Raw genomic sequence first — 15413 nt, 5'->3', positions numbered from 1 at the left:
AAACAATTTTTTAAAATTACCAAAGAAGCTAGCGAGTTCACAGCTAACAGGATTTGCGGCGTATCCAGTTCCCCAATTCCTGTCATTCATTCAAAACATATGTTTGAGCGGTTACTGTGCCGGGCACCGTGGGGGAGGGGTGGGGGGAAGGGACCTTGGGATTGGAACCCTTAGGCGCATGGACTCGTGGGCCAGTAGAAATCCTTGGGCCACTTCCACACAGGCTGATCCGGCCGGCGGTGGGAACGCAGGGGAGGGGCTTGTAACTTCCGTGGTCCGGGAAGGCTTCCTGGAGGAGGCGCCAAACTCAGCTCCCCAGGTTTAAGGAAGCCAGAGGTGGGGGCGGGGTGAAGTCCGGGCTGGGGGTGGTTGGGGGGAGGGGCTCGCGGCCCTCCTCAATCTGGGCGACGGGAAGTGGCGGCCGCCCGGGGGCGGGAGCAGTCCTCGGGTACCGCCGGAGGGGGGCGGCGGGTGGGCGCGTTAAAAGGTTTGGACGTCATCCCGGGGCACAGGGGAGTCGCTCAAGATTTCGCGACAAAGCGATGTCCTGAGGAAGGCTTCCGTGGCCGCGAAGGGAGCGCGGGAGGGCGGCTCCGAGGCGCGGGGCGCAGGGGCGCGGGGGGCGGGGGTCTGGGCGGGGCGGGAGGGGCCGCTCGCCCCGTCGCCGCGGAGATGTCTGTGACGTCACACAGGTCCGGCCACAGCCCCCCGCCCCTTCGGGGCTCGGCGGTGACCACGCCGGGACGAGATGGACAAGCCGTTCAGAAGGTGAGTCTGCGGTGCCGGCCCGCACGCCCCGCGCGCCCGAGCCTCGAATTCCGACCTGGGCGGCATTGAAGGAGCCTCGCCCGGGGCCACCTGGGTGGCGAGCCCATTGCCGGTGGCCCAGACCGGAGGGACGACACGCCCTCGCTACGTCGGGGGCCACTTTTCCCGTCCAGCCCCAGTCCCGGCAGGGGGGGCGTAGGTGCGGGGCGCAGGGGCCTGGCCGGGTGCGCCCTGCTGGCCCCGCAGGGGGCCGCTAGAGCCGCGTGGGCCCGGGTAGGACGCGGGTGGGCTTCCGCCAGCAAGAAGGGGCCGAGGCAGCTGGGTCCAGATCCTGCGGGGGGGGGGGGGGGTCCGTGGGAGTGAGGACAGCCTTCCCTGGGGGGTTGGTGCCCCACCGCCTGGGTCTGGAGTCCTTGCCTTGGAGACCCCCCCCCTTTTTCCCCTTATGGAGGGGCAGCCAGTCTTCCAGGAGTCAGGCCTGCAGGGCAGTGAGAGCCTAGTGTGTGGTGAGGACGGAGGTGGGGGTGCGGGACCTCCATTTCCCCCCAGGCGTGACCTGTGAGGGGTTAAGAAGGGGTGCCTCCAGCCTTCTTCCAATGTGGGGAGGGGTGGGGGCCGGTGGGCGCTGGGCCATCTCTGCCCAGGGTCAGGGTCAGGGTGGGAGGGTGGCCCCGGGCTGACCCTGCTTTGCCCTCACACATGAAACAGCTTGGTGGACATGTTCCCCTCCCCCTGCAAACCCACAGGAAAATTCTAGGACACCTGGGAATTACCCTGGGGTTCCTCTGCAAAGCTACACAGTATTTCTCCAAAACGTTATCTTAACCCGTAGTTTCCTCGAGGGCAACCTGATTTAAAATAAGAAATAAAATCCCGAGGTCCTGTGCTCCAGGACCAGGAATTCTGTGAATTCCTTCAGTCTGAATAGCTGTTTTTATTTTGGCTGTAGAACTTGGTGATCTGATGGATTCTGATACAAGCCCAGGTGCTTTGGAGAGGTTGACTCGCAGATAAACAAGGTAAAGTGAGAATGGGCTTCATCTGAAACGTGTGTGTCCTCCCCCTCCCCTCCCCCCTTTAAAGCTTGGTCAACCTTGTCTGGAATGGGAATTGTGATTTTTTTTTTTTTTAAGTAATCTTTGTGCTTAACGTGAGGCTTGAACTCATGACCCCAAGAGCAAGAGTCGCATGCTTCACGGACTGAGCCAGCCAGGTGCCCCGGAGTTATAAGTTTTCGCCTTTTTTTCAGTTGGCGTAAGGAATATGAAAAAAAAAAAATCCACTGTCTTTCCTTTTGATTACAGCTCAGAATAATTGCACGAAAAAGTGGCCAAAATAATATCAAGTATGGTAGGAAGGTGTCCATCATAAAATCTAACACTGAGGGAGGGGAAAAGGGAAAAAAAAAAACAACCCCGGGGCACCTGGGTGACTCAGCTGGTTGAGCGTCTTGATCTTGCGGTTTGTGAGTTCAAGCCCTACATTGGGCTCGCTGCTGTCAGTGCAGGGCCTGCTTGGGATCCTCTGTCCCCCTCTTTCTCTGTCCCCCGCCCCCACTTGCACTCTCTCAAAAATAAGTACATACTGAGCGTAACCGCTTAGTCGGTTAAGCGTCCAACTTCGGCTCAGGTCAGGATCTCACCGTCCATGAGTTCGAGCCCCGCGTCGGGCTCTGTGCTGACAGCTTGGAGCCTGGAGCCTGCTTCGGATTCTGTGTCTCCCTCTCCCTCTCTCTCTCTCTGCCGCTCCCCTGCTCATGCTCTCTCTCTGTCTCAAAAATCAATCATTTAAAAAAGTTAAAAAAGGGGCACCTGGGTGGTTCATTCAGTTAAGCAGCGGACTTCGGCTCAGGTCATGATCTCGCAGTCTGTGAGTTCAAGCCCAGCATCAGGCTCTGTGTTGACAGCTCGGAGCCTGGAGCCTCTTTCAGGTTCTGTGTCTCCTTCTCTCTGACCCTTCCCCATTCATGCTCTGTCTCTCTCTGTCTCAAAAATAAATAAAAATAAACATTAAAAAATTTTTTTAAAAAGTTTAAAAAAACATTAAAAAAAGAACACCTCTGTGATTTGTGTACCAAAGTACAGACCCTCATGGCCCCACCCCCCACCCCATCATTTAAAGGGTAGGACTAAGGAGGATAATTTTCAGTCTCTGACTTCACTTTCTTTTTTTAAGCCTTTCTTTTGTTATTAAAAATTTTTTTTCAAATATTTTTGAGAGACAGAGGGGAGGGGGACAGAGGATCTGAAGCAGGCTCTGTGCTGACAGCAGAGAGCCTAGTGCGGGGCTCAAACTCCCCAACGATCATGACCTGGGTTGAAGTCGGACCCTTAACCAACTGAGCCACCCAGACACTCCTCTGACTTCACTTGAGACTATTACACTTGAATGAATATTTCCTGAGCACTGACCCTGGCCCAGGGACTTGGGTACGGAGATAACGAAGCCACGCCTAACAGGCATGTGTCTAAAGGACGTAGAGTGTGGGGGCCGCCTGAGGGGCTTAGTCGGTCAAGTGTCCAGCTCATGGTTTTCGCTCAGGTCATGGTCTCATGGGCTCTGCTAACAACACGGAGCCTGCCTGGGATTCTTTCTCTCCCTCTCTCTGCCCCCCCCCCCCCAATAAATAAATAATGTAGAAAAAAGGGACATAGAGTGTGTGTATGTGTATGTTTTGGGGGTAGTGGTGTTTATACTCTGAAGAGCGACCCTCAACAGCTTCCTGCTCTCCCAGGTTCCTGGGCCAGGAAGGGGGGCTCAGATGTTTGAAGTTTGGACCAGATCTTAGCTTCTGTCAAACAGGTAGAAAATGAAGGCAGAGCTTCCTGTGAAGTGACAGACCAAGTTACCACTGCCTGTCTCCACCCGAATAAAGCCAATCCGCCTAGAAACCACTTTGGGGATGGGGCACCTGGGTGGCTAGGTTGATTAAGCATCCGACTTCGGCCCAGGTCATGATCTCACAGTTTGTGGGTTCGAGCCCCACATCGGGCCCTGTGCTGGCAGTTCAGAGCCCGGAACCTGCTTCGGATTCTGCCTCCCTCTCTCTCTGCTCCTCCCCTACTCATGCTCTGTCTCTCTCTGTCTCTCAAAAATAAATAAACATTAAAAAAAATATCACTTTTGGGGATGTGGAGTTTGAGGATTCTTTCAGAGCAAATTTTATTGCAAGGAAAGGGTGCCTGTTCTTGAACTAGAACTGTTGATATTAATGAATATTGTTAAGAGATAACTTAAAAACTTTTAAATGTTTATTTATTTTTGGGGCGCCTGGGTGGCGCAGTCGGTTAAGCATCCGACTTCAGCCAGGTCACGATCTCGCGGTCCGTGAGTTCGAGCCCCATGTCAGGCTCTGGGCTGATGGCTCAGAGCCTGGAGCCTGTTTCCGATTCTGTGTCTCCCTCTCTCTCTGCCCCTCCCCCGTTCATGCTCTGTCTCTCTCTGTCCCAAAAATAAACGTTGAAAAAAAAAAAAATTAAAAAAAAAATGTTTATTTATTTTTGAGAGAGAGAGAGACAGAGCGTGAACGGGGCGAGGTCAGAGCGAGAGGGAGACACAGAATTTCAAGCAGGCTCCAGGCTCAAGCTATTAGCCCAGAGCCCGACGCAGGGCTCGAGACCACAAAGAATGAGATTGTGACCTGAGCCAAAGTTGGACGCTTCACCGACTGAGCCACCCACATGCCCCAAGAGACAACTTTTATTATTTTTGATTTATTTATTTATTTATTTTTAAATTTTTTTTTTTAACGTTTATTTATTTTTGAGACAGAGACAGAGCATGAACGGGGGAGGGGCAGAGAGAGAGAGGGAGACACAGAATCTGAAACAGGCTCCAGGCTCTGGGCTGTCAGCACAGAGCCCCACGTGGGGCTCGAACTCACAGATGGCGAGATCGTGACCTGAGCCGAAGTCGGACGCTTAACCGACTGAGCCACCCAGGTGCCCCAAGAGACAACTTTTAAAATGTGTTTTTCCTTTAAAGCAGAAAAGCAAAATTTACTTCAGTGCTGAGATCAACTTAGTGGCCAACTTAGAACAAACCCGGTCCGAATTCTGATGACCCCACCGTGCCTCTTGATGGTGGTGGATGAGGCCTCACCATAATTTTTCCTCCTTTTTCCTACATCTTGAGAGTACACTCGCGGAACTCCTCTTGGCCGAAAGATCATTTTGCGTGTGTTCTGTTCCTCCTTCCTGCAGACCGGCGTGTCTGCCCGTAGGCCCCCCCTCGGGAGCTGGCTGTCTGGACCTCACCCTGTGTTTGTAGCCCCTGCTCCTGGACTCCAGGCAGGAACCTTCAGACCCAGCTTCATTCAGCTAGGGAGTGGGCCTGACCCCCCAGGGCCACACTTCCTGGACGTGGCTCCAGGGGTGGAGTGACAAGGGGCTGGGGACAAGTCCTAGGGAGCTTGAAGCTGAGGTTAAGGAGTCCTGGGCCTGGACCGCCCCCTCTCCTGCCCCCCCCCTCCCAGAGGAGGTCACCCTAGTCTCTGGGGCTTTGGATTGTTTGGGGGAGGTCTTGGCCCATCATTTTTTTTCTTCTTCCTGCCTTGTTGGCCAGCATTTAACCTTGTGATTAGAAAAATGTAAAAATGGCTCTTCATTCATTCATTAAAATTTTTTTATTTAAAAATTTAAAGATGTTTATTTTTGAGAGAGAGCACAGGCAGGGGAGGGGCAGAGAGAGAGGGAGACACAGAATCTGAAGCAGGCTCCAGGCTCCAAGCCGTCAGCCCAGAGCCCGACACGGGGCTCGAACCCACAAACCTCGAGATCATGACCTCGGCCAAAGTCGGCCGCTCAACCGACTGAGCCGCCCAGCCACCCCTTTGCTCTTTATTTTCCAGTGTTTTATTAGTACACTAAAACGTTCTATTTATAAAGCAAAAATTGTAAAGCTTTGTTAGGAAAATTGGCCAAGCGTTCAATTTGTAGCAAATGTCAAATTACCACGTTGACTCTTAGCCATCTGGCAGTTGGCAAATGGGAGCTGCTGTCTGGCCTGGGGCAGGGTGGCAGGTCTTGGTGGTGGTGTCACTGTAGCTACACTGGAGACCGCAGAAGCAGGGACACCTCTTGGAGGAAAATGCACCGCTGGGCGCCCGGGGGGCTCAGTCAGTTGAGCGGCCGACTCCGGCTCAGGTCACGATCTCACGGTTCCTGACTTCAGGCCCCACGTGGGGCTCTGTGCTGACGGCTCGGAGCCTGGAGCCTGCTTCGGATTCTGGGTCTCCCTCTCTCTCTGCCCCTCCCCTGCTAGCGCTCTGTCTCTCAAAAATAGATAAACATTAAAATAAATTTAAAAAAGTAAAATTGTCCATGACCACCGGATATTAAGAAATATGCACTTGGCCGGGGACGTAGCGGATGAGGGCGCCTGTGGGACGTGCACGCACACCGGCCTCCAGGAAATACCTGTTGAGCATCGACCCCGTGGTCAGTGCTGTGCCAGGCTCTGGGGACACGGCTGTGGACGGAGAAGCAAAAAGTCCAGGTGACGGAGCTCGAGGCGGTTGAAAGGGGCTGCCGATCCCAGAGAGAGAGCAGGAGGGCACGGAGATTGCTAGAGTGACGGGGACCAGGGAGAAAAATGCAGTGGTGGGTGTTGTGCGCCTGCGTGAGAAGAGGCGGTGTGAGCGGGAGGTTGGGATGTGAGCTGGGGGGCCTCTAGCGAGGCCTCGTGGGAGGGTGGCCTCAGCGGAAAGACAGGTTAGAAGTGAGGGGCTCAGCCCGTGCGGTGGGACCGCCAGCCATGGAGGGGTGGACGAGCGGAGCTGGGAGGGACCGGGAGGCCGCAGGGGGCAGGAGGGATACTGTGTGATGCCAGCCAAGCTCTAACAGCGTTGCTCTGGGGCGAGGAAGTGGGGAGAAGCACTGGGATTCTGGGCTCATCTGGAAGCTGGCTGATGAACGGGACGTGGGGTTTGGAAGGGAACGGGTCGGGGTGACGGGAAGACTGTAGCTTGAACAGCAAGATGGGCAGAGCGGCCTGTGCCGAGCCTGGAGGGCTGCGGTGGGGCAGGTTTGGGGAAGGTCAGCCGGCTGACCTTGGACAAATAAGTTGGGAGAACCTGTTAGAGATCCCAGCGAGGCCCGGGCATACGGAGCCGGGAGGTGGAGACCAGGGTCACCAGAGGCGGGAGGGGGGGGGGCCTTGGGGCCAGGGACGTGGGTGCAGGTGCTCGTGTGTGCACGCAAGTGGGTGCGTGTAGCTGGGCAGATACAGGGTGGGCAGCGGCACTGAGGGTTAGAGCTTAACACCCAGGATTCGGTCGAAGGTAGGGATTTGGTGGCTCTCAGGGCAGAGGTGGTGACTTCTCAACTCTTCATTAGGAGATTTTCAAACATGCAGCCCAAGGGGACGGGCTGACGTTCTCGCAGCTTCTTGGCAGGAAGGCCTTTTTTAGGACAAGCCCAGCACCGTCAGCCTGCCTTAGGCCTCACGTGCTCCCCTGAAATCATGAGCCTCCCCCACCCCCGGGAGCTGTGGGGGGACAGGCAGCGGCAGCCCTTGGGGTAAAGGGCCGAGCCTCATAGCCCTTACATCCTGTGGACAGATCACGAGATAGAGTCCTGCCCCACCACGTGGACAAGTGCGTAGAAAGGAGCCCGTGTGGGGGCGCCTGGGTGGCTCAGTCAGTTGAGGGGCTGACTCTTGATTTCGGCTCAGGTCGTGATCCCAGGGTCGAGATTGAGCCCCACCCACATCGGGCTCCCCACTGAGCGTGGAACCTGCTTAAGATTCTCTCCCTTTCTCTCTCTGCCCCTCCCCCACGTTTCTTTCTGTCTCTCTCTCTCTCTCTCAAAATAAATAAACATGTAGACATTAAAAAAAAAAAAGCCTGCATGTGGATCCACTCTGCATGTCCTGGGGACGCACAGGGTGGCCCACAGTCAGCATCTGGGGGACCTCGCGTATTTATTGTATAATGTTTAATGGTGGTTGTTTTTTTTTTAACCACACGCGTGAAATACCTTTTTGTTAAAAAGTACGTAAGAAGCCCTTTAACACGGTGCCAACCAGCTGGTCTAGAAAACATGGGGTTGGCACTGACCCTGGCCTGTACCTCCATCAGAGAAAGCGAGGAGGAAAGAGGGGTCTGGTTCCTCTTGTTATAATTTCACTTTTTTGGTACTTTTGTCTGCCCTTGGCCTGGAGAGAGCACTGAGACACAGGACGCGTTCCTTCGGAGTTCAAAGTTAAGTTGCTTTGGGCGTGTCACAGGGACACAGGAGTCAACGGAACGAGTTCCGGCCAAAACGGGACTAAATCGCGTAGCATGTATGTAGTTATTCTTTTTAAGTGTTTTAGTTTTTTCGGTAATCTCTACGCTGAACGTGGGGCCGGAACTCACAACCCCGAGATCAAGAGTCACATACTCTTGCACCCCGAAAATGAAGTCGCATTTATTATAACCCAAGTGTAAAATAAGTGTGAATCCACACTGCCACGGGTGGTTGAGTAAATCAACAAGCAGCTAGAAAAATCTCCCACGCGGAGGGAGCTCCGTAGACGCTCCCTGTCCGCGCGGGGGCATGAATCTCCAGTCGTTGAGCGTGGTGGCCGGCGTGACCGTGTCCCAGGAGGGCCGAGAGGGAGAAACCGACAGGTGCCGTGCCAGCCAGGTGGCCACGGCGAGGTCCCCTGTAAAACTTCATGGTGACACCCGTGCGATGAGGGCACTGCCCCTCTGGGGGCGGCCTCCCCAAATCCACAGTCCTAGTGATTTCGGAAGAAAAACGTCAGCCGAATCCCAGTGGGGGGACGTCTTACAAGACGGTCCTCAGAACCGTCCGGGTCATCAAAAGCGAGGAGAGCCTGAGGCGCTGTCACAGCCGAGAGGGGCCTAAGAGGATGTGGCCACTGAGTGGCCACTGGATGGAATGTAGTGTCCTGGGTGGGACCCGGGGGCAGAAAGAGGAGGCGAAGTGAAAGCTAATGGCATCTGAAGGAAGTACAGACGGACTTCAGTTAATACTTAAAGAAATTGATTTTTAAAAAATATTTATTAACATTTATTTTTGAGAGACAGAGAGAGGCAGAGCATGAGCAGGGGAGGGGGAGAGAGAGACAGAGAGAATCTGAAGCAGGCTCCAGGCTCCGAGCTGTTAGCACAGAGCCCAACACGGGGCTCGAACTCACCAACTGCGAGACCACGACCCGAGCTGAAGTCGGACGCTCAGCCGACGGAGCCACCCAGACGCCCCTTAAAGAAATTGATTTTTGCTGGGAACCGTTCTAGCCTTGAAGGTGCTAATGTGCCTTGTGCTTTAGGGTCTGTTTTTATCCTTTCCTGTTCCTCTGACCTTGGCCCGGAACTGGTGTGCCACGGAGCCCACTTTGGGAAGCGGGAGGTAGGCGTGCGTGTGGTGACTGTGGCGCTTCCCCTCAGGGCCTGGCGGTGCCTTCCCGCGAGGACTCTTGAAAGTCAGGGACATGAGACTCCGCGGAGGTAGGTTTGCAGCCCCTCGTGCTCTGGGTAAGTTGTTTTGTTTTTTGCTGTTCTCGCTCTTCTTTGGGTGCCTGTTCTTTTAAAAAGTTGTTTTTTTAACAACCTCACACTTGGGAAAAGCTCTCTGACTCGGGTGGGTCAGTCCCCATCCCGGGCTCACGTTCTTCATCTGTTAAAGGGGGAGGACGTTTGAGCTGAGTGGGTGCCCCCCCAACAGTCTAGAACTTTCAGTGTCAACGAATGTGTGACATTCCCTTTTTATCCCCCTAGATTTATCTGTGCTTTATTTCAAAAGAAATTGAAATTGTTGATAGTAGTTAGCGTAATAAAAATGAAAGCCTCAATTAAAGAATATATTTTCCTCGTAAAATAAGATATTCTTTTTTTTGTTTCTTTTTTTTTAAATATGAAATTTATCGTCAAATTGGTTTCCATACTGAATGTGTGACCTTTCCAATGAGCTTGTTAAGACCGAGCTTCTCGGGGCAAAGGGGCCTTCCCCTCACAGAGGCGAAGCCCACGGGCTACACTCCCCGCCACCAGCTGCCCGCGGGTTCCCTAAAACGCTTTCGGAAAACTCTAGATCTGTCTTGGGGAGGTAGCACCCACGGTGAAACCCAGCCCCGTTGGGACGCAGCTCTGACTCTGACAAATGCGTCCTACAGAGCGACCGCCATCACACCCAAGGCACAGTCCCACAGCTCTGGAAGGTTCCCTCTTGCCCTTTTGTGGCCAAGCCCTCACCCGCCCCCAGCAACCAGTGACCTGTGCTTTGTCCCTGTGAACTTGATGTTTTGTAGCGAAGTGAAAAGCCCAGGCCCCGGCCATGGCTGGTCTGAGGTCCGGCCGGCCCGCCTGCATCAGGGCGGCATTTGCTAGCACCAGGGCCGGCTTCCAGAAGAGGTGGAGGAACACACCCCGTCGCTTCAAGGTGCTCTCCTGCTCGCCGCCCCCTCCCCTGCTAGTGGACATGGGGGCAGGGCGGGGAGGGCGGGAGACCCCGTGTGCCCCAGACCAGGAACCCTTGCTCTGGGCCCGCACCCTCTGTGGAAATGGTATTCTCAGCGGTTCTTGGTAGCATCTTTACGGGGCTTCTCTTCTCAAAAGCAGGGGTGTTCAATCTCCTGTCCTTTGGGAGTCTGTCTGTCGATGAGAAAAAGCAAGAGCTGCTTTCTCCCAGCAGCCTGGGATTAGCAAGGAGGGTTCTAGAATATCTGGTGCCAGCCCCGGGTTCTTCGAGGGACCCTGAGCAAGCAATGCCTGGCTGTTGTCTGGGCCTCATCTGTAAAGGAAGGGGTTAGGACGGATGGTCTAGTATCTTCCATGATCTTCTGGCTTTGGGTTTAGAATAAGTTCCAGGGTTCTCTCTCCCCGGTTAAATCCAGCTGCTGAATTCGCCCTCTTGCCACATTCCTGGTTCTACTCTTCCCATTCATGGCGGCCCACGTTTGCATTTTAGTCCCTCAGACCAGGGAAGTCCTTCTTGTCCGCCCCCGAGGGCCGCCATCCGCCGAGTGTCCGGTGTGGCGGGACCCGCGGGCGTGGGTTCTCTCTGCCCCTTGCTCTTGAACGCTGAGCTGCTGTCCGCCTGCCTTCATCGAAAGGATTATTCAGCATCGTCTGTCTTTGTTTCTTTAAATTTCCCCAGGCCAATCACAAAAAGAATCACATGGAGTTAATTGAAGGTATCTGGAGAGAGGTAGGTGATAGAATGGGCCAGCAGCCAGTCCCCTCACTTAGAGGACGGTGGAGCCCTCCCCAAATCCAAGTCCCCAGAACCAGCCACGGGCCGACCCTTCAAGGAGGCCTTTGCAAGGAGAGTGGTTTGGGACCTGCTGTGTGTGCCCTTTTCTGGTTAAGAATGGAGTTACTATATTTGAGGAGGAGCTTCACTTTGATATTTAAATGGATGTTTCCTTTCCCCCCCCCCCCCAAAACATTTAAGTAAGCAAAAGACTCAAAGTAGTTTCCCCTGGAAGATTGACAAGACCATAAGTTTGAGTAATTGCAATCTCAAAATTAATTAATCTCTACCCCCGGCATGGGGCTCGAACTCACATCCTGGAGATCAAGAGTGGCACATTCTACCGGCTGGGGTAGATTAAATTCAATCGAAATTAAAATCAATCTCCATAATCAGTTCGGGGATGGTGAATATTTGGTCTCATGGTGCTTTGAGGCACCAGGTCATGCTGTCCTGCCGTTCTGACCCAAACCATTCTAGCCAGAGGATAAACGTCCTATCCCGGCATCCCCCGGTTTGTAAGTATGGATGCTGTTGGCTGATTTGCAGGCCGAGACCATTAGCTTCCTCCACACAGGTACCCCCTCGGGCCTGGGCCTTGAGGCCATCGTGGGGGGGGGGGGTCCCACGATGCTGGCTTTGTGAACTCCAACAATTCTGAGCGGTCTCTGAATCTGAAATGATTACCGTTGCCTACAGACTATGCTGTTAGCTATTTTTATTCCCTGTTTTGGGGACTCCGTGACAGCGTTGACTGTCCACAGAAGAAATGAGCTCTCTCGGGAGGTTTTCACCACCCAGGTGAGATGACCCCACGGGGTCCCTGCATTGGCTCAGCCCCGGGGCCTTTTCTCAGGGTGTGACTGAAGCCCCGTCCGTGGTCAGTGAGAGGGGAACACCTCACCGGTCCTCACGGGGCCCTGCCGGAGCTGGGGGGGGGGGGTCAGCGCAGCGCTGGGAGTTACCAGGGGTGCAGCTCCCCACTGTCAGCGGGGGAAGTGACGACGGTCAGTCGCGGGGCCTTAGACTTTCCTGGAGACCCTTGCTGCCAGAGCCGCTTCGGCAGGAGGGTGAAAAGCTAGAGTAAGGAATAGGAAATTCGGGTACGAGGTCAGGTCGGAAATAGGAAATTCGGGTCAAGGAATTCGGGTACGAGGTTGGGTACGCGCAGTGGAGCCGCGTGATAAGGGATCCAGAGAGTTCCGAGGCCCCCTGAGCCAGCGGTCACAAAGAGACGGCCAGCTGCTGACCTGCACACGTGGCCTTTGAGGACAGAGCGCGGGCACCTTTGAAAACCGCGACCGCTGGACTTAAATGCTCATCTCAGCCTCTTTGGGCCGCCTTGGACAGCCCTTCGTGTGGGGGTGGGGAGGGGCACGTGTCTGCACCCCTTGGTCAGGGAGCCTGAGGCAGGCAGGCCAGGAAAACGACTCTGGGAGGAAGTGAGCTCAGACGGCGCCCTCCCGGGCCCCTGGTGGTGTGGACCGGCCTGTGCACGGCACTGGGATAAGGGCTTTCAGTTATGGGGCTCAGATTGGGCCCCAGTGATGGTGGACCCTCAGGCCTTTTGGATGCTATGGGGTATCTGTCTAATGCATTTTTTATTTTTTATTAAAAAAATTTTTTTAATGTTTATTTTTCAGAGAAAGCGAGCGAGCAGGGGAGGGGCAAAGAGAGAGGGACACAGAATCTGAAGCAGGTGCCAGGCTCTGAGCCGTCAGCACAGAGCCTGACACGGGGCTTGAACCCACGAACTGTGAGATCATGACCTCAGCTGAAGTCAGATGCTTAACTGACTGAGCCACCCAGGCGCCCCAATTTTTTATTTTTTTAATGTTTATTTTTGAGAGTGAGTGCCAGCTGGGGAGGGGCAGAGAGAGAGGGGGACAGAGGATTCCAAGCGGGCTCCGTGCTGTCAGCACAGACCCCAAGGCAGGGCTCAAACCTGTGAACCGAGAGATCGTGATCTGAGCCAAAGTCAGATGCTTAACCGGCTGAGCCACCCAGGTGCCCCTATTATTTATTTTTTTTTAAGTTTATTTATTTTGAGAGAGAGATCGAGTAGGGAAGGGGCAGAGAGAGGGAGAGACAAAGTCCCTCAGCGCAGAGCCCGACGCGGTACTCGAACTCACAAACTGTGAGATCATGACTTGGGCCAAAATCGAGTCGGACGCTTAATTGATGGAGCCACCCGGGTGCCCATCTAATGCATTTTTAACAATCGCAAGGCAGATATGCAAAATTTGCCACCATCAGTGATGGAAAGAGGAACTTCTGCGCGTGAGAAGTGTGTGGTGCTTTACCCTGGTAGAAATTGCTAATTGGCTCAGAAATAAATGATGTTGTCAGTTTTTAGATCCTTACGACGGCCAGTCTTCTGTCTACAGTCTCAGCACCTGTTGTCCGGGCGACGTGACCTGTATTGTGCCTTCACACACACCGACGTCCAGGAGTCCAGGAGAGGTGCGCGTAGAAGATCCTCTCGCCTCAAAGATCCCAGACCGCCTCCTCAAAGCTGCCAGCTGGGGCCCTGCGTCCCCGGAGGCCGACGACGTGGACATGTGGCCTGTCGAGGCCAGCGGCCCCGAGGCGCCAGGGTGGCCAGCCGGGCCATCCGGAGCCCCAGAGGACCGGAGAATGACGGACGAGGGGTGGCCCAGGGCAGCCGGTCCCCTCCTCCCCGCCGCGGAGCCCTCTGAGCCCGGCAGACACACGCAGGGCAGGACCAGAGGGTCCCGGCCGCCTCCCAGACTTGGGAGTGAGAAGGACAAGGGGCCCAAGCTCATCCTCTTCAAGAGGAAACTGGAACTCTTACTTGCAGAGCCCGAGAAAAGGAAGAGGAAGAAGCAGTATGTGGCCTAGACTGAGGTGAGCGGAGTTGGCTCGGGAAGGAGGTGCCCGTTGGCCAAAGCCAACGCTGACGGACTTGTATCAATGAAACACTTGCCCTTTGTGTGTCTTAAACAGTGAACACCTGGGTGCCCACCTGTTTGCTTACAAACGGGTTTCCGGTGGAGGAAAGGTCCTGTGTGGCCCTCGTGGAACCCGCTTCCCGAGTCCGAGCATCTCTTGACTTTTACTAAATATTTATGCGTTGGTGGAACAGTTTTTTAAAAAAACCCGAATTCGTGGTACCCGTTCTCCTCCCTGCTGGCGCATCTGCTGAGGGGGGTGGGGGAGTGGGCAGGAGTGGGGGATGGGGTGGACAGAGGAGCGGCTCTGGGGGTTGCTGACACAACAAGGGAAGAATATTTAGGATAACACCCTGGTGGATTCTGGTGTGAACTGCCCGCCCGGCACCTTGACCAGCTGCCTCCAGTGTCCCCGTTTCCGTTCCTCTGTCACTGTGTTCACAAAGGGTTTTCTGAGCAGTTGGTTTTGGCCGTTGACAGCGTCATGGTCTTGATGTGCTTTTTTAATTTAATTTATAAATGTTTATTTTTGAGAGACCGGGGCAGAGAAAGAAGGAGACAGAATCTGGAGCAGGGTCCGGACTCTGAGCTGTCAGCCCAGAGCCCGACGTGGGGCTCGAACCCACGAACTTCGAGATCATGACCTGAGCCAACGTCGGATGCTTCACCGACTGAGCCACTCAGGCACCCCCTTCTTGACGTGCCATTTGAAAACAATGGGGTGGGGGCGCCTGGGTGGCGCAGTCGGTGAAGCGTCCGACTTCAGCCAGGTCACGATCTCGCGGTCCGTGAGTTCGAGCCCCGCGTCAGGCTCTGGGCTGATGGCTCGGAGCCTGGAGCCTGTTTCCGATTCTGTGTCTCCCTCTCTCTCTGCCCCTCCCCCGTTCATGCTCTGTCTCTCTCTGTCCCAAAAATAAATAAACGTTGAAAACAATGGGGTGGCAGTGGCTCTCTTACCCTTTCCCAGTTTCTGGGCGTTTGCTCACTGAGCCTTTTATTCCCCAGCAGGCATGAACTGAGCACAAGCCTGGCGCCAGTGCCGGGTGGCCGCTGCCCACACGCCCCGGGACCCCCAGGACCGTGCTGTTCCCAAGTGCCAATAAAGGGAAGCCCGAGGAGAAAAGCGCTCGTTCCTGCGGGTGGGCGGGGCGCCGGGGTGCGAGGTGGGTAACGGGGGGCCGGCCGGGCACAGGCGCGCCGCTGTCCCGGCTCCGGGACCCTCTGGCCTGTGTGCCAGCGCTGCTCGCTAAGGATGAGTAGTGCCGTGGCCACTCTTCGGCCTGACCCTCCCGACTGGACGGTGAGTGGGTGGTCCCAGAGGTGGGGTCCCCCCCCCCACCCCCCGGGGTCCCCCCCCCCCCCCACCGAGGCCCCCACAGGCCGGGCTTGCGGTAGGGTGAGGCTCAGAGGCCCTGGGGCCCAGGACGGTCACACTGGGCTTTCGGGGGCAGCAGGCAGGCGTCCAGGAGGCGCAGAGGCTCCGGCTCAGGGCCTCTGGGCTGGCGTCTGGTCCTCCCTGTTCAGGAACTTGCTC

General features: G+C 55.2%; 1 protein-coding gene across 8 annotated transcripts; it reads left to right on the top strand.

The window, feature by feature from the left end:
- Nucleotides 1–186: 186 nt before the first annotated feature.
- LOC102900393 lies at nucleotides 187–14997 on the top strand. Of its 8 annotated transcripts, XR_006600008.1 has the most exons (9): nucleotides 187–336; nucleotides 693–768; nucleotides 1718–1787; nucleotides 9164–9250; nucleotides 10024–10154; nucleotides 10872–10922; nucleotides 11667–11768; nucleotides 13355–13835; nucleotides 14888–14997. XR_006600008.1 is itself a non-coding variant. In XM_045060531.1 (7 exons), the coding sequence occupies exons 3-6, from the start codon at nucleotides 10050–10052 to the stop codon at nucleotides 13827–13829; spliced, it is 771 nt and encodes a 256-aa protein (XP_044916466.1). In that variant the 5' UTR covers nucleotides 1712–1787; nucleotides 9164–9250; nucleotides 10024–10049; the 3' UTR covers nucleotides 13830–13835; nucleotides 14888–14997. The 8 variants fall into 8 exon arrangements, 1 of the variants encoding a protein (XP_044916466.1); XR_006600007.1 differs by lacking the exon at nucleotides 11667–11768 and having other exon boundaries at nucleotides 189–336; XR_440627.3 differs by lacking the exon at nucleotides 11667–11768 and having other exon boundaries at nucleotides 191–336; nucleotides 13317–13835; nucleotides 14885–14997.
- The last annotated feature ends 416 nt before the right edge of the window (nucleotides 14998–15413 follow it).

This window comes from Felis catus, chromosome B3 (genome assembly GCF_018350175.1).
Source record: "Felis catus isolate Fca126 chromosome B3, F.catus_Fca126_mat1.0, whole genome shotgun sequence".
Classification (NCBI taxonomy): domain Eukaryota; kingdom Metazoa; phylum Chordata; class Mammalia; order Carnivora; family Felidae; genus Felis; species Felis catus.
The sequence above is the reverse complement of the archived record's forward strand: the minus strand, read 5'-3'. Positions and strand labels throughout refer to the sequence as shown.

Coding starts and splice junctions, on each gene's coding strand:
- LOC102900393 (XM_045060531.1), top strand. CDS start 10,050: ATGGCTGGTCTGAGGTCCGGCCGGCCCGCCTGCATCAGGGCGGCATTT. Junction 10,155..10,871: donor ACACACCCCGTCGCTTCAAG/GTGCTCTCCTGC, acceptor AAATTTCCCCAG/GCCAATCACAAAAAGAATCA. Junction 11,769..13,316: donor GGGAGGTTTTCACCACCCAG/GTGAGATGACCC, acceptor TGATGTTGTCAG/TTTTTAGATCCTTACGACGG.